Source organism: Podarcis pityusensis, assembly GCF_964106645.2.
Source record: "Podarcis pityusensis genome assembly, chromosome: 12".
Taxonomy (NCBI): Eukaryota; Metazoa; Chordata; class Lepidosauria; order Squamata; family Lacertidae; genus Podarcis; species Podarcis pityusensis.
Window position 1 is genome coordinate 11,397,595 of NC_138037.1, and position 24,723 is coordinate 11,422,317.

The following is a 24,723-nucleotide window of genomic DNA, read 5'->3' on the forward strand; positions in this document are numbered from 1 at the left end:
CCTTAGTGTGTATCCGCTGATGGCTGTTTTACCTCCACCGTTGGCAGCAGTATGCCTCTAAACGCCAGTTGCTGAGAATCACAGGTGGCCAGAGCGCTGTTGTGCTTATGTTGAGTTTGCCATGGGCATCTGGTTGGCTGCTGTGAGAACAGAATGCTGGACTAGATAGGCCACTGGCCTGATCCAACAAGCTTGTCTTATGTTCTTCCTATTAAATTCAAATGTGTGCAGTACCGAGTGTCAGCTAATGCACTTATATAACAAAGAATCTAGCTCAACTGTGCAGTGCTCAGCTTCAAAACAGCTTCCATTTCTACGGGATGAGCACCAAAAGCAGCTAATAACACACTATGGATAAATGATCTTTTTTGGAATGACAGGTCTCTTTTTAAAGGCTTCAATACTGCATGACACAAAGTCTGACAATCCTGAACCTTTATTATTTACATTTTAGAAAATATTGGCATAAAAAATTAAATCTTTTTTAATAAAAAATTGGCACAAGTTTTTAAAAGACTAACTTGACTGTAGTGTCAAATTGTAGTCTACTTTTTAAAAAACAGTCCACTGTCAAAACTGGATCCCACATTCTGTAATGTTAAATGGGCGTTTTACAACACTGTTATTTCTTACATGGCAAGCGGTAATTGAAAATCCTTTTGCGGTGCCTGAATGGCACTGCTTGGAGAAAAACATTCGATGAGTTATCAGCCGTTGCCACGACTGACAGAGGTAAGGCCGGTAGTCCATATCTGCTTCACTGTGGTGTTTTCCTGAACTTTCAGATGTGTTCAGTGATTTCTGCATGATTGTTTGAGTTGTTGCAAACAAAACTAAGTGGTGCTCTCTTACAAGCTTCCCCAGGAACTGCGCACATCTCTTTAGGTTTGCTTCCTGCTGGCTAAGGTTCTCCCCTCCATTGACTCTGTCAATCCAATAAAAGGCTGATATACTGTCAATAATCAAGAGGCACAGGGAAGGGTGAGAGCAAAACATGTTTTCCAAAGAGAAAAGAGTAAGAAGCAGCTGAGCGCTGCTGCTGCAATTAACAAGGAAAAACCTCCCCAGACACTGCTTTATCATCTCTTCTGTGCCTTGGGGCAATCTGTGCTCCAGAATAGTCACTAAACGCAACAGGTCAAAATGGAAGTCTGTATCAATAAAAAGCACACCAACATCCAAGCCACCACCAGATTTTGGAAGAATGCAGCGGGCAATAAGATGATAGAGCATTTCTGTTTTTCCTGTTCCTTCTGGACCATGGAATTCAACAATATCTCCTGTTTAATAATGAAGAAGCAAATGTTTAAGCTAGGAAGGCATTTGCTGTTCAAGATACCTTTCAAATGGCTCAGCTTTCAGCTGTAACACACACACCTCTACCTGAAATCATGTGCAACTTTTCAGTACAATCAAATTCCCTATCCTACGCAGGTCTATTTAGAAGCAAGCCCCACTGGATTTGATTATTTTATTTTAATACAACAAACCAATACAGCTACACTTCTGGAAAGCAAGTGAATATATTTTCTTTTCTTGATGTGTGTAACACACACTTATGCCAACCAATTTGTTCTCAGGCAGCAAGAGAAAAAAACTTTCCCTTCCAAAGCTAAGATAAAAAGAAAATGGGGAGCATAAATTTTAATTTGTTTGTTTGTTTACCATTTATCTTCCAATATGCCACACAATTATTACTGTGAATATTTTTAAGGATCTGTATGTATTTACCATGAATAGGATATCCTTCATCAGCAAACAGACAAGGTTCAAGCGTCTTCAGAGAACTTCTGCCCTCAAGTCGTGCAAGCAGCTTTGAAACAAAGAGAAAGTCAACTTTACTGAAATTAATGAGTCAACAAGCTAAATGTATTGATTGTGCACAAAACTTAGTGTGAGTTCAATGGCTTCCCAGCAGCTGGTTTTAACTGCACTGCTGCATGTGCAATTAAAAGTATATCTCAATTACTTTTAAATTTCTAGACATGGCACCACCTATAGAATCCAAATAAAAACTGGTGGGCAGAAAAGCATGCATAAACAGAATACACTGTATCCTCAGTGAAGTCAGTTCAATAAAACTTGCTATTTTGGTTGATTTCTATGTATTTTCACCAAATTTATTTAAAGCAGCTTATAAAAGAAACTCTGTTACAATCTGAAATCCAGCAATAAAGTCTTAATGCTCTAAAAGCAACATTCTATTATATTGTATTAGCATATAATGGATCAATTGTAAGTGTTAGAGTAAGAGAGATATTAAACCAGACATAAAATAAATACAGAATCGCAAATTCCTCCTAAATATGACCACCGTGATTTTTAAAAGTTTGCAGGCTAGTGCTGAGGTAAGTCTCTTGAGTTGCAATAGTGAGTGCCATAGTGTTGAGGTCACTACTGCATTTCCCCACTGATCTTAGCTTCCTGATTAAAGATGGCTATTGCCAGGATTCTCTTGATTACAGAAGATGGAAAGCCTCATATAGGGAGTGGGGCTGTCAAATGCAGATTGGGCTCAGTCAGGCTAAATAGTTCAAAGCCATCACCTTGAATTGAATCTGAAAGTCAACAGAGCACAGACCAGCATGTACACACAGGGCCTGCTATCTGCCTGCTCATTATGCAAAAAATCAGTTATCCAAATGAAAAGAATGATGTCCAAACCTTGCTATACATGCTGCAGGTTTGGATATCCAAGTTTGCCCACTTCCTTGCTTGTGGTTTGCTGGTTAGCAGTAGTCATTTTTGGGCAGAAACCATGCATGTAGGGAGCGGGGAGAGATCGTAAAAATTACATATTAGAAATATTCCCATAGGAATCCATGGAAATGTGGACTCATTATACGAATGCTTGTTTAACAAATGATTTTCAGGGAATGCATTTTGTTCAGTATGCAGCATGTATGTATATGGCTTGCCCCCCCCCCATCAAGAAAGTGGCTGCCACATTCTGCACCAGCTGTTAGCTTCCAGGCATTTTGACAGCAAATGTCCTGCATAAAAGGCATTATTACACATTGGACCTTCAGTGTAACAAAGGCATGCATGGTGATGGTGATTGCTAGATTCCCCCAGTCCAGCAAATGTTAGTCTACACATTAAACAAAGCTGGCAAAACAATGGTTCAATCCACTGCCACCAACACATTTTCTGAAAAGAGTATCAGGCAATGCTCCTAAGCACTGAACAGGATTCATCAAGGATGAAGATGCAGATAAATACTGGACAACTTTCTTTCCTAAGCACCCAGGATCTCTAAACAATCCCATTCCATCCTGCCTAGAGTGAGTTGCTGCTTGTTTGTCCTCTTCCATCTGGACCACCTGGGGAAAAAATATATTTGAGGGTCCTCAGTGTGCCAATACCTCCAGATGATCTCTCTGTAACTTCAGACAGATAAACTTAACAGCAAGGTAGAGGAACTGTTAACCTGACGACTTCCATAAAACATCTTCCTCCATTACTACTCCCCGACAAAAAAGATTGTGGTCTCACCTTATCTGGTTGTTGGCTGTGCCTAAATTTGAGTGATATAGAAAGACTAAGAGAATTGTACTGTCCAGTCCTTTTCGGTCAAGGGAAATGATAATCCAACTGGGGCAACTAAAGCAGCTTTGGTTCCAAATGCAGGCTGGATCGAAACACATGCATGTAGGCAGTCAAGAAAAGGTCAAACTATCTTTCTTCTTTATTTGCCCATTTGTCTTCTGCTGAAGCTTTCTAGATACAAACAGGCCATTTATTTTGGTCTGCAAGCTTCATGACATTTACCAAGAAATTCATGGACAGCACAGCCAGGGAGCCTAATGCAATATGGATTTTTGTGTTAGATGGACAAGTCTCTCAATTTAATGGTGTGTTTTGTATCAATACCACAAATGTCCTGGGGTACGAGGAGAAAGACACACACAAAACATAGTCACCATGACTAGGCACTATATACAGGGGAATATTCTGCCCTAATAGTCTTGCATCCAAGGTGATTTCACTCTTTAATTTGCATTAATTTTGATAGTCAATCTGCAATTTTATCATATAAGTTCTGCTCCTTATGCCATCTTCTGCACAAGAAGGTGGGTATTGAAGACCTTTAAAGCAGTAATATTACAAATAATTATGACATATTCCAGTGTATCTCCCACACACAGAGAGAATCTAGGATTAACAAAATGAATATAGAATACTTAACCAAAGTTAAAATGCACAAGCAAATATACTTGATATGAGACACAAAGACAAGTGTGGAAGTGGAAACATCACATACCGAAACGTTACACAAGAACTGCAAAAACTACACTTTGATTTTGGAGGATGATGTCTAGGAGCCAGTGTCTGAATATGACAAACCTCCTGATAAATGCATTCAACCCAAGCTGTATCTGTTTGTGTCTTAAGCAGCACAAAGGTAGAGGATGACATTTTATTTAGTGTAATAGTGCTTTTTTTAATTCAAGACTTCATTTTTTTAATATTTCAAAATGCCTTTGAGGTGGGGCTGGATTAATTTCCCCTAAATTGTGACTGATACGTTGCTGGTTTTATAATGGTGGTACTACTTTTAATTACAATTGGTTTTTTAAAAAAAATAATTCTTGTTAAAATCATAACAGCACACTTATATGGTCTGTGCAAGAGACTATTGGAAGAGCAACTCATTCTTCCTTTGATCTGTATTCTATATACTGGTATTTGGAGATGTACAGTATGTGTGAGGGGGTCCTCACAGTGACTGACTAAGAGATTTAAGGGACAAAGGTTACAGGCACTACATTATTGTTTATTATTATTTATCCAAAGATCCCAGGACGGTGTATTGCACAACATTAAAAACATAATACAGAGCATAATAATAAAATAATCATGATAGCAGTCCCCTCCATAATATTTAAGAAGCTATAGATTATTTAACGGCCAAAGGCCTGGGTAAGGAGGAATGTTTTTGCCTGGTGCCTAAAGGCATCTAATGATGGCACCATGTGAGCCTCTCTGGGGAGAGCAGTCCACAGATGGGAAGTCACCATAGAAAAGGCCCATTCTCGTGTTGTCACCCTTTGAAGCTTTCAGGGGGAGGGCACAGAGAAGGGCTTTGGATGACAAGCACTGGGTCTGACTTGGTTCGTATGGGGACAGGCAGTCCTTAAGGTCCTCAGGTCCTAAGCACTTTGAATTGAGCCTGAAAACTAATTGGCAGCCAGTGCAGTTGGCCCAGGACTGGGGTTATATGCTCAAACCATCTTGTTCTGGTGAGCAACCTGGCATCAAATTTTGCACCAGCTGAAGTTTCTGAAAGGTCTTCAGAGGCAGCCCCACGTATAATGTATTGCAGTAATCCAACCTAGAGGTTACCAGAGCATGGGCCACAAAGGTTAGGCTATCCCTGACCAGATAGGGGTGTAGCTAGGCCACCAGCTGAAGCTGATAGAAGGCCATCTGTGCCACCAAGGTCACAAGCGACAGTAATGGATCCAGGAGACCTGTAAACTACATACCTATATGGAAACCATTACATCTGAGTTCACAGCCAATACATTCTGCACAGACTATCTGAAGGAGGGGCTTTAGTTAGTGACAGCACAGACACTTGGCATGTAGAAGGTCCCTGGTTCAGTCCCTGGAATCTCCAATGAAAAGGATCTGGAAGCAAGTAATGTGAAGGAGGCCCTGGGAAGCCACCACCAGTCAGAGTAGATAATACTTAACTTGTCTGATCTAGTGCAAGACAGCTTCCTATGCAACTCCATGGCTGCTGTTCTACCTCCTTCCCCTTTGCTAGCCACTCTCAAGAAGTATCCTACTCGCTGTTTGTTACAGGCTAAATACGATTATATTGTAATAAAGGTTCACATATTTTTCTCATATAACAGCAGGTGCTTATCTGGAGAACAGCGCATGGAAATTATTATGATAATTTAAGTACTAATGCACCTGTGCTTCTGATGTATGTTTACTTTCTAGGTTTTAAAGCAAAACAACTGCAGCCATTTAGCATCATGCTGTGTACGATGGGCAACATCCCAGGGGAGTCAGCTAACGGTTTTACAGAAAGAAAAAGCCAACAAAAGCCAGCCTCTGTGCTAACCGTCTTAAGCCAAACTGTTAGGATATTAAATATTAATCCCTACAATGGACTATTAAATACTGTATTTTTTATCCATTCCAAAGAGAGTTTGAAATTTTTACGAACCTAACAAATTCCACTGCAAGAACACCCCCAGCTTTTATTTAATCCCATTGTTGCTGAAAGGACTTCACAGCATTCTCTCTCCCCTCCATCATTATATTTTCACAACAGCCCTGTGAGGTGGCCTAGGCTAAGATAGCAACCGGACCAAAGTAAGGCTTTTGTAGTCCAACATGCCTAACCTTTACAGCACACTAGAGACATGGACAAATGGTCAAAATGGAACTCGGATGTAACGGAAATGAAGTACTCTTCTTAATAATCATTTGATGGTTATATAAACTTTTGGAAAACAGAGACTGCCAATTTCTGTACCCCCAGGACCCACTCTGTACTGAAGACAGCAGTTCCCAAGGCTCAGAGTGGGGTTGCTTTTACTGTATTCTGAAGCTGGCATCTATCAGGAAGACTTGGCTCCATCTTGGACTGAGCGAGGTCAGAGGTCCTTGCTGGGAACTGTTGTCTGGGAACTGCCAATGGCCAAAGGAGTACTTGGCTTCATTGTGGACAGTGAAGTCTAGCGGCTCAACCCACTCGCCTTAGAGTTCCTCAGTGGGAAGTCCAAGAATGAGGGCAAAAAAAGTCTGAAAAAACCTGGCGCCATGTTATTTCTTATTATATGTGCTAATCTTTTTGGATGCAGTTGTACTGTACAAACTTTTTCTCCGCCACTCTGAGAACCCCTTGGGGCTTTCAAGTAGGATATGGAATACCCTAAATAAATTAGTAACAGCTTCACATTTATGGAGCAAATGCACTTCAGACATATATTAAATCTACAAACAATAGAATTGTAGAGTTCTATATGTAAAAAAGAAGAGGAGTCAAATCTCTTTATCATTTGTAAACACAGGGAACTGCCTCACACTAGATCAGACTACGGGTCTGTCTAGCTCTGTACTGCCCACGATGACTGGCAGCAGCTATCCAGGACTGCAGACAGTCCTGCCTGGAGATGCCAAGGATTGAATCTGCATACAAAGCAAATATTCTACCACTGAGTCATGGCTCCTCCCCAAGTTTTGGTACAGCCACCAGGGACCAGAGCTCACAACTGCCATCCTGAAACCAGGGTGTGTGTCAAGTTAGGTTTGCATAGTGCTGTCACTGACTCAACAGCATCTTGTAAACCTGGCCCTGCCATCTTCCTCCCCACCCCTTGGAAGCGATTGTAGAAGATAAATGACTGGCAGAAATTTGCCCATTACGGCATTGACAGGGCAAACGCTTCACATTTTCCATATTCACCTGTCATTACGATGCTTTCCCCTGACTACTTAATTAGGCGGGTGGAGCTTTTCCTGGCCTCAAAATCTGTTTGTCATGTTGCCATGACATAAGACACAAAGATAGGGAAAAACGTGGCAATACTATATCCAGGACCTTCTTTTATGGAACCACTTCCCAGAGAAGTCTACTAGGTCAGCTTGCTGCTGATTGTGAGATTGGTTGGAGGCAGTCTGTAGCAGATTCTGGCTGTGTTTGGATGGCTGTCAATCACCTTAATAAGTCAAGATATGAACTCCAGGGCCCGCAAGGCAGGTGCTTTGCTCTTCCCTGCTACAAGCCGCAGACAGGGAAACAGATCTTCAGTTAACTAAGGTTTCCCATAGGGTTGTTTGGAAGCCGTTGACCAGAGCCTTCCTTTTCAGACATAATGGCAAACAACATCTAACTGAAGTCTTGCTTCCTGGCTCACGCAGGCGAGGAGAAAAGCGTGGCCAAGAGAAACAAGCCCACATCTCAGTTTATGAAGCAGAGGCATGGCAATCCAAAGGCAGCTGCTGGGTGAACACATACGGGCTTTTGTTTGTTGCTTTATCCTCAATTTATTTAAAGTCTTTTTATACCACCCTTCGGTTTTAGAAAGGAAGGTGTCATTGAAATGCAGGTGGAAAAACAAGTAAGAAACAAAAACCGTGTGAGGGGCTCGTATAAGCCGCTGTGTGAGAGGTGAAAGATGGGTTAGAAAATTTCCAAGTGTCAAGGCCTATCCCAGCTGCACACCTCCTCAAGGTAACCCACCATCAACCATCCTGTGGAGAAGTTTCCTGAAGGTTTTAAAAATATATCGTTGGCAGCTTTTTTCTGTTTTCTTTGTATTTTTCACCTTCAGAGACTGTGTTCCACTGTGTGTGTGTGTGTGTGTGTGTGTGGCTGGGAAGAGGCAGGAGCCCAGCTTGAGGACTTCCCGACAGCGTCCATAGCTGACCCCTGCTGGAAACAGGATGCCGGGTTGTGTCAGTCTTCCCCACCCGCTCGAGGCATGGGAGAGACCCTCCCCCCGCTCCCCTTAGCGCGAGGGGAGGGGGCGTGCGCGTGCGTCATTCTCTGCCTCACCTGGGCGCCCGACTCCGCCTTCCCGAGCCCGTCAGTCATCGCTCGCGGAGGGAAACCCGCAGCAACGGCCGCTCATAACCGTAAAAGGAGGGAGGCGCCAACGGCCTCACATTCCGGCGCGCAGGCGTCGCCGGAACTGCCGCGCACGCGCTCTTCTCGGATCTGGGGGGGGGGGGGCGAAAAGGAAGGAAACTTCATTGCGGGGCGTCCGGGCCTCCTTCGCTGATGCTCTGCCTCGCGCACGCGCAGTTCCGGCGCGTCTCTGACTGACAGCTTGTTATTCCGACGCTTTCCATCTCCCGCTGCACGTATGGAAGCGCTCCTGAGTGGAGGCTTCTTTCTTTCTTTCTTTTTGCAGTGCGACTTAAGGGTTTCGATTTCATGTTTTACATTTCAAGCGGGAGTCTTGCTTGGTGCGCAGCCTCCTGCTCTGCAGGGCGGGCACGCTGGTTGCTCGTGCCCAGCAGTTCGGGGCGCGCTTACTCACGAGCAACCTGAATTCAGTAGCCTGACAGTGAACTCCTTCGCGTGTTTGCTCGGAAATCACTCTATGTTCGGTGGGGCTTGCTCATACGAACAAGTCTTAGCCTCCACTTATTTACCCGGGAGTAAGATCCACCACAGAGCCTACGACTTGCCGATCGGAAGGTCGGCGGTTCGAATCCCCATGACGGGGTGAGCTCCCGTTGCTCAGTCCCTGCTCCTGCCAGCCTAGCAGTTCAAAAGCATGTCAAAGTGCAAGTAGATAAATAGGTACCGCTCCGGCGGGAAGGTAAATGGGGTTTCCGTGCGCTGCTCTGGTTCGCCAGAAGCGGCTTAGTCATGCTGGCCACATGACCCGGAAGCTGTACGCCGGCTCCCTCGGCCAATAAAGCGACATGAGCGCCGCAACCCCAGAGTCGGTCACGACTGGACCTAATGGTCAGGGGTCCCTTTACCTTTACCTTTAAGATCCACTGGATTCAGTAGGATTTACTGTACTTCGGATTAGACGTTAGGATTTTGGCCAAAAACCATTTTAAGCAAACTTACGTGAGGTGTAAAACCCGTTGAACATAATGGGATAAGTGAGTAAATACGTGTAAGATTTCAATTTTAGGTGCATACAGTAAGCCCACAATTTATGCATATTTAATTTTTGTGCATTCTTTTTTAGGTGTGTGGCAAAAAAAAGGGGGTGGGGAGCCACCATCACCCGAAAAATGACTTATGGCAATCTCACTCACCATTGAACCCAATGGGTTGAGACTTGGCTTTAGGCGCGATCCCTGGAACATAATCCCCATGTAAGTTGTGGGCATACTGTATTCAAATGTTTAGAATTAAAACTTGTTACAAGGTGAGCCTTAGTGCGAACATCTAAAACCCCTGAAATGTTGAATAGCAGCAAGGCAAGAGCCTGACCAGAACTTGGGGGGGGGGGGGGGAAGGATCAATCATATTTCGTATTTCTCTTGCTGCTTATAAAGACACACTTTCCTTTTAATTGCATTCATGGTGCATTCCGTGACAGGATCCTTAAGCACTTTGCAAATAAGAGCGAATTAATCCTCTTAATATCCCAAGAGAGAGCATACATTAAATTACTAAGGTAATTGAACAAAGATACAATTACCTTTGTCTAGCAGAGGCACTGCAAGAACCAAAGCGATCATTCCATGGACTATTGTACATGGAAGGAGATATTTCCAATTTCTCTCTGTGTGTGACTGTTTGTGCAATTTCCCCTGAAATAAACACCTGTACAATCAGATTTCCACCTGCAATTTTTAACATGGGGTATTAGGTATATATAAGATTTTATTTTTGAGAGGGAGTCCTGGGTGTGATTAATAGGATTTCCTGTTTTACTGAACCTGCTCCTATGCCTTTGATAGAAGACCAATTGATCAGGAGTAGCCACTCCTGGGACAGTGATGGGAATAACTTTACCTCAGGTTCTGCATCTTCAGCCCCACCCCTCAATTAGCAAAGTATCTTAAATAAAGCAGACAGAATCCAAAGAGGAAAGAAAATCCTGAAAACACTCTGCTGAAACTGAATGAAAACTGTAATTTGAGGAGAAAGTTTTTTGTCATTCTTACTTAAGGCCTTGTACGTATCAGGGAGCCATTCAACCAAACATACAGAGGAGAAGATTCCTTCAGAACTACACAGCCAGTCAGAGTGCATGTTACCTTCAGGAACATCATGCCACTCTGCCTAGTTGCTAAGCAACATCTCCATTCCCCACCATGGTTTGATGACCCTTAACACTAACAGAGGTAACCCATATGGAATGATGATCCCTGCTGTTACTCAGATGGGAGGCACTCAAAGCAGACAGATTTGACTAGCAGTTAGAATTATCTGTAGCATCCATACCCTCTGCTAGGTGGCTGGTACCTGGAAATGCAGGGGATAGAAACTTGGGACTTTCTGCATGCAAGGCAAATGTTCTACCACTGAGCTACAGCTCTTCTCTAAAGAAGGAGAGAGCAAGGCCCATGGGGATGGTGGGGTAGAAATCTAGAAACACAGGAAACTATTGTACTGGGTCTGCCTAGCTCAGTATTTTTCAAACTGCCTGGCAGGGGCTGTCCATGGTGTCCAAGACGAGTCCTAGCCCTACCGGAGAAGCCAGATATTGAATATGGCAGCCTCCATGTGTGACAACATGTTCTCTAGCATTGAGCTAGAGCAGGGGTAGGCAAAATAAGGCCCGGGGGCCAGATCCGGCCCAATCGCCTTCTCAATCTGGCCCATGGACAGTCCAGGAATCAGCATGTTTTCACATGAGTAGAATGTGTCCTTTTATTTAAAATGCATCTCTGGGTTATTTGTGGGGCATAGGAATTCGTTCATTTTTATTACCCCCCCCCAAAAAAAATATAGTCCGGGCCACCTCATGGTCTGAGGGATGGTGGACCGGCCCCTTGCTAAAAAAGGTTGCTGCCCCTCAGCTAGAGCTCTTTCCCAGCTGTGAATAATACAGAACCTGGCATGCTGCTGAATCTGTAAAATCACAAGTATCCATTCTTTAGAGAAGAAGTTTCTAGCCATCATTACTAAATGGAAAATTTGGGAAGAAAAGGGCAAAAGTTTATATTTAATCTAATTTAGGCAAGTTCTCTCCATGTAATGTGAATTGTTTGTATCATTTGGGATTTCCCCTCCATTCTGTGCAGTACTGCAGCTCCTCTGGAACCAACTTTGTTTTAAGATGCGATAGAAAGGAGATGTTATAAAGCAGTAGTAGAGTACATGCATTTCATGCAGAAATGTTCCAGGCTCAAACTTCCCCCATGCCCCAGAGTGCACCTCCAGTAAAAGGATTTCAAGCATCAGGAACAGGAAAGACTAGATGGACAAGAGTCTGAATCAGTGTAAGGCCTTGTTATGCTGTCCATCTGCACTATGATGCGACTGAGATGAGATTGGATTGCCAGAAAGATAAAACTACAAGCCGCAGTCAAAACATAATGCATGAAGAATGGCACAGTGGAAATCAGCCAAAACGGCTCAGACTAATCAACCATAAAGCGTAAAAGAAAGATGGCAATTTGAAGCAGCTTGTTTGCATAAGATCTCTTAGTGCAGATATAGGAAAAGGCGAGAAGAGTAGCAATATCCTATTTCTATGGCTGCTCACCCAGATGCCAGTTATAATTAACTGGCATTTTAAATGTCTTTTGCTCTTTAAACCATGTAAGAAAAAGAGCGCTTCTTTAACTATCGACAGCAGCCTTTCTCATGGGGCATATACAAGAGGATGAAAAACATCCAACATTAGAACAGTCATGAGTTCTAAGCCATTCGTTACTTAAACCTGGGTTGGTTCTTGCATGTGGAGAAGCTCCATATCCCCCCAAACACAGGTATATTATATTCATGTTATCTCAACGAAAATATGCAGAGCCTGTTTGCAGCTATATGTAACGATGCAGAGATTTTGACTTCACCAGTGGGAAAGTATGTCTCTCCATTAGGCCTGCTCTTCCCTGAACTGACATCTGGGGCCAGCCATTCCATCAGGCTGCCTATCTTCTCAGTGGGAGAGATAGGAAGCAGAAGGTACATTTCATTAGCTTTGCTGGGGCCCCAGCTCCATCAGGCACTTCCTGCCCCTAAACTGTGCCAGCTGGTCATTACGGGAATAACTGTTTAGAAACTGGTGCCTGAGTTTTGATTTTTATTATCCTTTTCCCCTTGTGTGTCATTTTTTTTTTTATTGTGAGCCTGCGGGTAGGGACTGTCTTGTTTTGATTGTATGTAAGCTGCTCTGGGAACCTTTTTGGCTGAAGAACGGGAGCAAATGCTTTGACTAAATAAATAAAGCACAATCAGCTGTCCCTGGCCTTCACCACCCTAGGAAATGAATGCTTTTTGAAGATGCTAGACAATCCCTGATAGCAGATCTCAGGCCTGGTTTTACAGCAGATACCAGGGTTCAAGGAAGTTCATAATGTAAGGTCTCTCCTGTCATATTAAAGGTAAAGGTGAAGGACCCCTGACAGTTAAGTCCAGTCACGAACAACTCTGGGGTTGCGGTGCTCATGTCACTTTACTGGCCGAGGGAGCTGACGTTTGTCTGCAGACAGTTTTTCCTGGTCATGTGGCCAGCATGACTAAGCCACTTCTGGCAAAACCAGAGCAGCGCACGGAAACGCTGTTTACCTTCCCACCAGAGCGGTACCTATTTATCTACTTGCACTTTGACGTGCTTTCGAACTGCTAGGTTGGCAGGAGCTGGGACCGAACAACGGGAGCTCACCCCGTCACGGGGATTTGAACCGCCGACCTTCCGATCGGCAAGCCCAAGGCTCAGTGGTTTACACCACAGCACCACCCACGACCCACCTGTCATATTAAGTTATGCCAATCTTTTTACTCATGCCATGATCTACAGTAATTTCCAGAAAAGTTCAGATTGGCACACTCCTATGCGCAAAGTCTAGGGCGGTCCCCACAGCTCTCGGCATGTTGACATCCATCTGTCTCAGGAGACAGCACCTGCTGTGGCTATAGAGACTGATACAGGAGAGACATGTTTTGTTGCAGCTGGGGCAGATGAACGGCTGTGCTGCTGCAGATGCACCATGGAGTTTCTTCTGTCTGTGCTCCTCCCAGCAGTCATTCCTCTTCTGGTCGCTGCTGTGGATACACAACCTGACTGTCAGCGCTGCCTGTGTTGTAACAGCACCTGCAGGTTGCATTCTGTACAACTTAACCCGTAATAATGCTCCCCGCATCCTTGATAGGTGTTCACATCTCTCCCCTCCTCCACTCGCCATGTTGTCCTTCATACTAGGAAATGAGTAGTATGTTTAGTAAGCTCAAGTCAGCACCCCTGCAGGCCAGTTTATGCTGCAAAAGGAAGGCATATGTGGGCTGTGCTTTAAGAAGGGAATGTTTAAAGTTGAATAGCAGCCTGAGGGCAGAAGAAGCTGCCTGTGAATTTCCCCCCTGCTCATTTTCTAACTAAGATTACATGTCATTCCCCACAAGCTCGGGCCAAGAGGGACACTTGTTTCCATGAGTCACACACAGCAAATGTGGGTCGTTTGTGATGAGAAGCCTGATGAAAGTGAAGCTTTGCACTACAGGCAGCAACAAGGGAGCTCCTTTAACACTTCTGGGTAAGTATGCCTTTCATAGCATGAAATACAGTAAATGCATGACTCACAATTCTTTAATGGCAGAAACGACTTTTCAGGCTACTGAAATCATTTCAGTGAAATGAGGTATTTGAGAGCGCATGAATGCCCCACAAAGAAGCCTGGGAATGTAGTTTACCCTTGACAGAACTACAATTCCCAGCACCTTTAATAAGCTACAACAGTGCCCAGGGTTTTTTGAGAGAAGTCATGTGTTTGCTGCCCAGGAATGGACTTTTGTGTGAAAGCACTTCAGTTCTGCTATTGCAAACAAATTCCTAGGCTTCTAGTGTGCTCAGATACCCTATTCTTTAATTCTCAGTGATATGTCTTTTGCACCTGGCTCTGCGGTTCTACTAAAAACTAAACAAAGCACATCTGACACATCTGAAGTCTGCTGTTCCAAACAGTAGACCCAAAGGAGAGTGTGTGGGAGTGGTTGGGTGCAGGGATACCAAAGAAGGATGCCAAAAACAACAGAATGGCCAGTTCTAGTGTTTTATTAAAGACATATTAAAGAAGCCTGCCAGGTTGCCTAGTTTTTGCTGACAAGGGATGGCACTGCAGAAAGGAGATGGCTTGTCCGTGCCCAAGCAAACGTGCATCCATTCTTTATACACAAAGCAGCACCTGTCATTCCACCTGACTAGATGAGGGCACAGGTGGCAAATACCCAAACCTTACAGATAGCTCCCCTTTCTGGGCTCAGATCCCAGCACCCCAAGCCCACACGGATAACATCAAAGCACGCCAATTAGCTTATCTCTAAGCAAGTGAATATAAGCACGTATGAGCTCATTGCTACAACAACTACCAATTACGGTAATTGTGGGGTTATCTTGACTGCCAAGATGGCGTTCGCAAAGCTTCTGGAACATTCAACTTTGGTTCGACACATCTGCCCACCCGGATTTATATGGCATGAGACTATTCTAGCTCCCTGAGGTAGCAGCCCTTGAACTCGTACCACCTTCTGATCTGTTTACCTTCAATGGGGCAAATCCAAAGTGGAAGCCAGCTGGCGATACCTGCAGGAGCTGGGGAGAAAGGGAACAAATGCCCCCACACGAACCAATGGGCATTTATTTTCACATGCTCACTGCCCTAGTATGAATTGCCTTGTTGTGTGGACCTGTGTGTACAGTGGTACCTCAGGTTAAGTACTTAATTTGTTCCGGAGGTCCGTACTTAACCTGAAACTGTTCTTAACCTGAGGTACCACTTTAGCTAATGGGGCCTCCTGCTGCCGCCGCACCACCGGAGCCTGATTTCTGTTCTCATCCTGAAGCAAAGTTCTTAACCTGAGGTACTATTTCTGGGTTAGCGGAGTCTGTAACCTGAAGCGTATGTAACCTGAAGTGTATGTAACCCGAGGTACCACTGTACATCAGCCATGCACTACAGCCTACTAGGGGCGTGGCCATCTGCCTGCATTAACTGTTGCCAGCAGGTCAGAAAAACAACCCGAGGTAACCCGAGGTACCACTGTATCTACATTCACTGTGTTGAGTGTGGCTTAGTTCTTTTACCTTATTGCTGCAGTCCTATGCACAGACATGCCTATTTTTCTCCACCAAAGGCTGGTCTGAATACATGGTGTACGATCTACCCTTTCATACATTTTTTTACCTCTACATCATGGAGGAAGTGGCCCATGTTTACATGTTTACTAACTTTAATATTATTTTATTTGTACCCTGCCCATCTGACTGGGTTGCCCCAGACCCTCTGGGATATATTAAGATTGGACCTAATGCTGGAATGTGTTTGCCACTTAATACAATGTTCTAGGGGGACCTGTTAACATGAGGAAGATGGCCTCTCCATCCTGCAACTGCCAGTGTAGGGCTTTCTGAGAACCATTTTGCCTTGAAGGGAAAGAGAGAAAGATGGGAATGACAGCACAGAGAGCTGCCCATTACCTACTTGCAAAGGTTCCAGGTGAGATGGCTTCTCCCTCCCATGATCGCCACCACCTAAGGAACATGTCGTTCAGATGAGAAATCTAGGGTGTGTACACACTATATCTTTAAAAACACATTCCTTCCCTCAAAGATTTCTGGGCACTGTAGTTTGTGAAGGGTTGCGGGGAATTGTAACTCTGTGAGGGGTATGTACTGCCCAGAATTCTTTGCGGGAAGGAACTTTAAAGGCATAGTATTTACACAGCCCAAGTTTCAAATAGTCCATTCCCCCACCTAGGTTGTCTTGGCTGTTTTATTATATAGTTTTAATCAATGTGAGTTGTTTTAATATTTCTTCGTAAACTGCTTTGGGAGGTTTGACTGAAAAGCAGGACGTAAGTAATACAATTTTTTTAAATGAGTTTGTGGGTGCCAGGTACCCATAATTCCTGGATTTGGTAGGTGTTAGAATTTAATCAACATGTGGAGAATTAAACTGGAAGTCAGACTCTTAATAGATTCTCGTGTTCAGCTGATCGCCTGAGAGAGCCATTAACAAAGAACAAACACAGGGAGATGGGCCATCATCAAAGCAAAGACTCTGTGCCAGCCGGCAAATGGTTGGAGCCCCTCCCTGAGCTCTGAGATAGCAGAGAGAACGCAAAGTGGGGAGTTTAAGATTGCAGTTGGGGATGATGTGGACTGGAGTTAAATAGGGACAGTCTGTAAAACGCGACAAGCTGGAGAAAGGCTCGTGTCTTTTTTTAATCCAAGGCTGCTGCGGCTATGGAAGAAGTATGACCCTCTTGCGGTGTCAATGCTATGAGCCCCTCCATCGTAGGCTCAGGTTGTATATATATGTAAATATACCATATACTGTATCATAAAACAAAACAGTCTCCACTGCTCCTCATTTTCCAGAAGGAAACATGAACCTTGGGCAAGCTGGAGTCTCTAGAAGATATCTGAAAGCAGACCTGTGTAGGGAAGCTTTTCAATGTTTAATGTTTATTATGTTTTTATATATGCTGAAAGCTGCCCAGAATGGTTGAGGCAACTAATAATAATAACAACAACAATAATAATAGGCCGGGGTGGTGTGCAACAATATCTTAAATAAGGCTGCCTAGCCCCACCTACCTGAGAGTAAGCCTCACTGAATTTAATAGGGCTTACTTTTGAGTGCACACAATTAGGATTGCGCTGTAAATACATATTTTAAATTCTGAACACTATACAGTATTATAGATTGAAGCTGAGATGCGTAAATGTCCCTCCCCCTGCCTTATGGTGCATCCTGAAATGTTTTTTTTCTCAATTGGCTGGTAAATTTTTCTCCCCTTCATCTTTTTGCTCCCAAAGTTCATCTTAGCTTTGTCTACTGTGAGAAGGATAACAGAGCCTGTTAAGAGACTAAACAAGATAGCATTTGTAAAAGCTCTAAATAGAATCAAACTGCAAGAACAAGAGGATGAAGGACTTGCATGTCGGTGTTGTAGGCTCTCCTTTGAATTCATAATTTCAAAAGTTTACCTGTGAGTTTCTGTATAACTTATGGAAGAAGGCTTAGCTTTGTAATGGCTAATGTGTTAAAATGCATTCGGTGTTCAAAGCCCATTAATATATTGATGGATCAAAACAAACAAAAGATAAAACGCCACATTAAACTCAGCAGTTCTCTGTTCAAAAAAGCAACCCTTCATTTTATAATGGATGATAGTAGCTCAAAAATGACAGTTAGATCCGACAACACTTTCCTCCCTAGATTTACATAAGGCAGAAAATCAATTGCACTGGACTTTATGGTTGCTTCGGCTTCATCATCTCCATGTGAGCTCTGTTTGATCTCTTTTCTTATAACAGGTGCCACCAATTAATGAGAAATCAACTGCTATGGGAAACTCTTTTGTATGTGAAGCAAAATGTGAAGGTGAAAATTCTACTTCCCTTGTTTGCAAAAACTAAGGGAGTTTGGCTTATTGCAATCGTCAAAAATATTTGTGAACTTCTTGGGCTGAGCTAACATTTCTTGCACAGTGTCATATTTTTGGATTGTTATGCTCCCTTCACATGGAATACAACCATAACCATATCCTACATAATGTCACACATTACGCTGAGAATTTTCAGGGGTTCCAGCATGCACTCTGGGTTGGTTTTCCTGGAAAGAGGTCACTGGAGACTTGAGGCATTTATGGGGTGCCAAGTTTCATTTACACATAAGTATATACAGGCATGGGGAACATAAGCATGGGGTTCACAGCGTGAATACTGCAGCAGATCCTGCTCCCCATTTAGCTTTCCAGGGGGCTAATAATAATAATATTATTATTATTATTATTAATAATAATAAAAATTACTTATACCCCGCCCATCTGGTGGGGTTTCCCCAGCCACTCTGGGTGGCTTCCAACAAAATTTTGAAATACAATAGTCTATTAAACATTAAAAGCTTCCCTAAACAGGGCTGCCTTCAGATGTCATCTAAAAGTCTAGTAGTTGTTTTTCTCTTTGATATCTGGTGGGAGGGCGTTCCACAGGGTGGGTGCCACTACTGAGAAGGCCCTCTGCCTGGTTCCCTGTAACTTGGCTTCTCGCAGCAAGGGAACCACCAGAAGGCCCTTGGCACTGGCCCTCAGTGTCCAGGCAGAACGATGGGGGTGGAGACATAGGAAGCTGCCTTATAGAGAACTAGACCATTGATTCATCTAGCTCAGTATTGTATACAGTACACTGACAGGAAGCAGCTGGCCAGGATTGCAGGCAGGACTCTCTCCCAGTCCTACGTGGGCATAAGGCATATGGTCTGCCACTGAGCTACGGCCCTTCCCGAACCACAGCAGTAGACTCTCGCCTCTGTATCTCTTTCAGACTAATTTCCAGCACTACCAGTCTATCGTCCTCTTTCACAGATCCTTGATGACGCCACCTCCAGCCTGGGGAGGGGGAAAGAAAGACCAGTCCCCTTTCAGAAGGTTCTCTGACTAATAATAATAATAATAATAATTTTTTATTTATATCCTGCCCTCCCCAGCCAAAGCCAGGCTCAGAGTGGCTAACAACAGTAAAAGAATAAAGGTAAAGGTCAAGGTACCCCTGCCCGTACAGGCCAGTCGTGTCCGACTCGAGGGTTGTGCGCTCATCTCACTTAAGAGGCCGGGAGCCAGCGCTGTCCGCAGACACTTCCGGGTCACGTGGCCAGCGTGACGAAGCTGCTCTGGCGAGCCAGAGCCGCACACGGAAATGCCGTTTACCTTCCCGCTATAAAGCGGTACCTATTTATCTACTTGCACTTGGGGGTGCTTTCGAACTGCTAGGTGGGCAGGAGCTGGGACCGAAAGACAGGAGCTCACCACGCCGCGGGGATTCGAACCGCCGCCCATACGATCGGCAAGTCCTAGGCACTGAGGTTTTACCCACAGCGCCAACCGCGTCCCTTAGTAAAAGAATACAACATTCTAAAATCAATTCATTATAAAATCAGTTCAAATCAAATTGATGGCAACCATTGGGCTAGAGTTCTGTGAAGAATTACCAAAGGAGGGGGTCAGGCTGTGCCTTGGCCAAAGGCCTGGTGGAACAGCTCTGTCTTGCAGGCCCTGCGGAAGGATGTCAAGTCCTGCAGGGCCCTAGTCTCTTGTGACAGATCGTTCCACCAGATCGGAGCCACAGCCGAAAAAGCCCTGGCTCTGGTTGAAGCCAGCCTAACCTCTCTGTGGCCTGGGACCTCCAAGCTGTTTTTGTTTGAAGACCGTAAGGTCCTCCATGGGACATACCAAGAGAGGCGGTCCCATAGGTACGAGGGTCTAGGCTGTATAGGGCTTTAAAGGTTAAAACCAGCACCTTAAACCTGATTAGCTTCTGTTGCAGGAATAGCCAACATGGTGAACTCCAGATAGTAAACATGAGAACAACACTGGATCAGGCCAAAGGCAGGAAGAACAGGGCCATCGTGGCTAGTATCTGCTGATAGCTTTATCCTATTAATTTGTCTAATTCTCTCTTAAAGCCATCCTAGTCGCTCACCATCATTACCTCCTGTGGGAGAGTGGTCAGTGGTCAGGAGTGATGGGAGCTGAAGTCAAACAACACCAACATCTGGAAGACGCCACCTGGCCACCATTGCCCTATGGCAACAAACCACCTGTATGTGACCATATATTTAATTATGCAAAATACAGTTCTCCCAGGAAAAGGGAATCTAGCAGGCTAAGCTTAACCTATTTAGCAGCCTCTTTTCACAACCAGAGTTACAGGGTTGCCAGAATCCTTGAGACACTATGCTATACCCACCCTCTCAGCTGGGATTTCCAGGTCAAGAGTCTGATGTGGCTACTCTGATGAGCTCTTGAAATAATGCAGTTTACTCATTACCTTTCAAAATCTTGGGTGTCTGTTTTCTACAAACACTGCTGGCTTGTTGCTTTGGGGTTTATCTGTCACATTCATCACACAATCCCCATTCATATTTTCATGATTTATTATCCTACACAGAAGTGCTTTCTGTGTATGAAACACAGCATGTGAAGCCATCCTCAGTTGAAAGTCTGGTCTTGTTTGAACAGAGGTTTTCCTAAGCCCCTAATAACATCTTTCCTTACTTTTACTCTTAGTAGATCTGACAGATATTACTTATAATTTATATTTCCTAATCTAACATATGGTGACACTTTGCTTCCCAATAGCCGATTGACATTTTTTAATGTTTCTCTTGGACTGTTGCCTAAGTACATTTGCAAATAGTTTAGTGCGCAGCTTAAAATGAATTCACTCCCAGAATTCCATTTGCAATCTATTATTTATGGCTTACAAATGTTAAGATCAAAAAGAAAATAATCAAATGTATATTATATTGTGGCATATGGTCCACCGGGATTACAAAAGTCTAGAAACTTTAATGCTAAATTTGTGTAAAAGGGAGAATTCCTCCCTCTTCCCCAAGATTCCAGAGCTTGATTCATTTCCTTAAAGGGGCGGGGGACATGAACTTGCTTATTTTCGTCCACTAGTAAGATAAAGTATACTTGACTGCCCTACATTTATTTTATAAATTCAGAAAAAATTAGATAAAATGCTGTCACCAGCGCTGGACATACCTATGGGTCAAATGTAACCATCCACTAGCTCTTTTACTAACTGCATTATGAAAGATTCAAAGGTAAAGGTAAAGGGACCCTTGACCATTAGGTCCAGTCGTGGCTGACTCTGGGGTTGCGGCGCTCATCTCGCTTTATTGGCTGAGGGAGCTGGCGTACAGCTTCTGGGTCATGTGGCCAGCATGACAATGCCGCTTCTGGCAAACCAGAGCAGCGCACGGAAACGCTGTTTACCTTCCCGCCGCAGCAGTACCTATTTATCTACTTGCACTTTTAACATGCTTTTGAACTGCTAGGTTGGCAGGAGCAGGGACCGAGCAACGGGAGCTCACCCCGTTGCGGGGATTTGAACCACCGACCTTCTGATCGGCAAGTCCTAGGCTCTGTGGTTTAACCGACAGCGCCACCTGCGTCCAAAGAGGAGTATGTAAATAGCTCTGCATTATATTTAAGGAAAATTATGAATGCAGAGATTGTGGCATTACTTGGATTGGGTTACGTGCCTTTGTCTCAATCTAGTAAGGTAGTTCCAGATGTGCAGTTGATGCACATCTGGATGTGCATGTATATTTGTGAAGTTATAAATTATTATTAATATTAATCTGTTCCCCACTGAATTTTCTGGATGTGTGGTGCAGATGTGAGTGAGCACCCCAGACCACTAGCTTCCTGGCACAAACTGAGTACCAGAGATGGGTGAGCTATCTAAAGCTCTTCTTAGAAGATTCACTTGGGAATTTTCCAAAATAGTGGGGAAACTACGGTTCTCCTGCCAACCTCTGTATCTCCAAACATTAAACTGGAGACAGACAACAAAGGAGCAGCAGCAAAGACAAACAATAAGAGAAGAAAACATTCCCCCCTCTTCAACCTCTATCACCCAATTATGTGGTCTAAGAGTAAGCTGGAGTGTGGGAAAGGACAGATAAGTTTCCCCAAAGTTAGTTTGCACTCTGTGTGGGTGTTTGCAGGAATCTCTTAGGGCAGAGCTTTTCAAACTGTGTGTCGTGACACGTTAGTGTGTCCGCTGCAATGTGTAGCTGTGTTGCGCAAACGCTCCCCGCACTCCTCCCGGGGCTGGAAAGGGGTTAGTTTAACCTCCGGTTTGCTAGTAAAACTGAATTACTGTGTCTTGAAATGATGCATGTCTAAAAAGTGTGTCCCTAGCATGAAAAGTTTGGAAAGCTTTGTTTTAGGCATTGGGTGGGTGTGGAAAAGATTGGGGAAGCAGGTAAGCTTTATGAGTTCCCATAGTTCAGTTTGCAGCTTGGCTCTGGAGAACAGAAATTTGCTGGTCTCTTTAAAGTTATTGTGGCCATTTTCTCCACACACCCCTTAAAAAGGTAAAGGGACCCCTGACCATTAAGTCCAGTCGTGACTGACTCTGGGGTTGCGGCGCTCATCTCGCTTTATTGGCCGAGGGAGCCGGCGTACAGCTTCCGGGCCATGTGGCCAGCATGATTAAGCCGCTTCTGGCGAACCAGAGCAGCGCATGGAAACGCCGTTTACCTTCCCACCAGAGCGGTACCTATTTATCTACTTGCACTCTGACATGCGTTCGAACTGCTAGGTTGGCAGGAGCAGGGACTGAGCAACGGGAGCTCACCCCGTCATGGGGAATTGAACTGCTGACCTTCTGATTGGCAAGTCCTAGGCTCTGTGGTTTAACCCAGAGCACCACCCGCGTCCCCTTACTGTCGCCTGAATGTCCCTTCTCCATCTTTTCCAAACATTCCTACTCCTGCACAGCTTTCACAAATGAAATGATTTAAGAAAGATAATTCCAGGGCATTATTTAATTTATTCTGATGGTAGGATTTGACGTTGCTGCTTGCAGGATGTATTCCTGCACAAATCTACACCTTCAACACTTTTTCAGACTTTTCAGGTCTTAACAAGAACATCATGGAAAGTGATGTTAAAAAGCTGCATCATGGAGATGCTTCTGATAAATCTTAACAATAGCTGCCAGACTTTTAATCTGGCAGCATTACGTACCTTTGTTACCTGCCTAAGGACTTCATTTCTCTGAATCCTCATTGTGTTTTCTTCATAATTTCTCTTATATAAACATTTCCACCTTGTTTCACAACACTGAAAGATGGATAGATTAGGTAAGATTAAATTGCATTTATACCACCTTTCATGGGAATTTGCCCCAGGTAATTCCTTATCAGACAGAATTTGAATTTGAAGTGATAGTGTGTTTGGAATTAAAAGTGTTTTCGAATTGGAGGTTCATTAGAAAATGAACCACCTTACTTAGGAAAGAACCCCCAATTGTGCACGTTAAATATGTGCGCATCCACGCACATGCGCATTGCGCCAAACATGGAAATGACTCAAAAACATCATAAAGAGGGGTGGAGTGGGGTGGGGGCGGAACAGAGTGTTTGCTGTCTTTTCCACTTGCGCTTCAAGTATATATGGTATCACTGGCACGTGAGGTGCATCAGAAGGTAACTCTCATGTAATAGGGTCAAGTATGGTCAAGAAGAACGAGCAGTCACGCTCCCTTGATCCTTCTCCCAATGAACATCATCAACCAGGGTGACTAAGGGAGTTTAACTGAAATGGATTCAGTTACTGTCATAAATGTACCAGTCAAACACGTACATAAATATATAAACCACATGTCTGAAGCAGCACAGGAAGACAGTCCTGAAACCATTTTAACTCCTAAACTGACCAAATGTTTCTCTGCAAGAAGGGAGGAAATGAAAAAGCCTTCCCATTGTCTCAGGAATTAAGTAATTACCATCTCAAAGGAATGGCCAGACTACCAGAAAAGGCAATCAGATAAGGCATTATCAGATAACCTGGCAGACAGGGAAAAACAACATTCAAATTTCTGTTGTAGACCGCCATTTCTGTGATGTAGGTATGATGTTTTTGGGGGGTGGTCTTGGGCTACACCTCTCCTGTGATGTATGCATGATGTATGGAGGGGTGGTCTTGAGCTCCAGGGCAGGGAATTTCAAAATGGCTATATAAGGGCAAGCACACGTGCTTTGTGGTCCTCCTCCTCCTCTCTCCTGCGTGTGGCAGAGCACGCTGTTGCAACAGTCAATAATGTTCAGGCTTACTAGCTGCTTTGCTTCTCAATATTCTCTAGTTGGTCTCTGATTTTTTCTCCTACTGATAGAGAACCTACAAAGGGACTCTATATGGGCTCTTGGGTACCCCGTAAGGGAAAAGGAGCAGTTTTTTTTTTTACTTATATCAAAATCAACCTATGAAACGAAACAAAATCCTGATCCTGTACCTTCCCTAGGTAAGCAGCAGAAGACAAATCAGTATCATCTATATTGTATCTATATATCTGTATCTGTATAATCTGTATCTGTATCCCTACCCCACCCCATGGCAACTCACTGCTGCAAAAATGTTCTCAAGAGAACTCCTTTCATATTAGAAAGGTTTCCTAGAAACGTACAGCATTGCTTTGGACATAATGTCTATAAAAAGTGGCAATCTATTGTTATAGTATTCTCATGTGCTGCAATATTTGAATGCTATTATATGTATCAGTGTTTTCAAAATGTGTTGTTCAACATTAAGGACCC

At 43.9% G+C, this 24,723-nt stretch overlaps 1 protein-coding gene and 2 long non-coding RNA genes across 4 annotated transcripts; 1 reads left to right on the forward strand and 2 right to left on the reverse strand.

Annotated features, from left to right (window-relative positions):
- Window positions 1-420: 420 nt before the first annotated feature.
- On the reverse strand, window positions 421-8,658 carry XRCC2 (X-ray repair cross complementing 2). The gene is made up of 3 exons (XM_080974274.1): window positions 8,522-8,658; window positions 1,732-1,813; window positions 421-1,280 (listed from the first exon to the last, which is right to left on the reverse strand). The coding sequence occupies exons 1-3, from the start codon at window positions 8,558-8,560 to the stop codon at window positions 571-573; spliced, it is 831 nt and encodes a 276-aa protein (XP_080830400.1). The 5' UTR covers window positions 8,561-8,658; the 3' UTR covers window positions 421-570.
- Window positions 3,674-8,515, reverse strand: LOC308459178. Its single transcript, XR_013977859.1, has 2 exons — window positions 7,430-8,515; window positions 3,674-4,389 (listed from the first exon to the last, which is right to left on the reverse strand). It is a non-coding gene; the product is annotated as an uncharacterized lncRNA (long non-coding RNA).
- A 31-nt stretch (window positions 8,659-8,689) lies between the features above and the next one.
- LOC308459177 lies at window positions 8,690-21,630 on the forward strand. Of its 2 annotated transcripts, XR_013977857.1 has the most exons (5): window positions 8,690-8,829; window positions 14,009-14,139; window positions 15,949-16,098; window positions 20,071-21,219; window positions 21,577-21,630. It is a non-coding gene; the product is annotated as an uncharacterized lncRNA (long non-coding RNA). The 2 variants fall into 2 exon arrangements; XR_013977858.1 differs by lacking the exons at window positions 20,071-21,219; window positions 21,577-21,630 and adding an exon at window positions 17,925-18,054.
- Window positions 21,631-24,723: the final 3,093 nt, after the last annotated feature.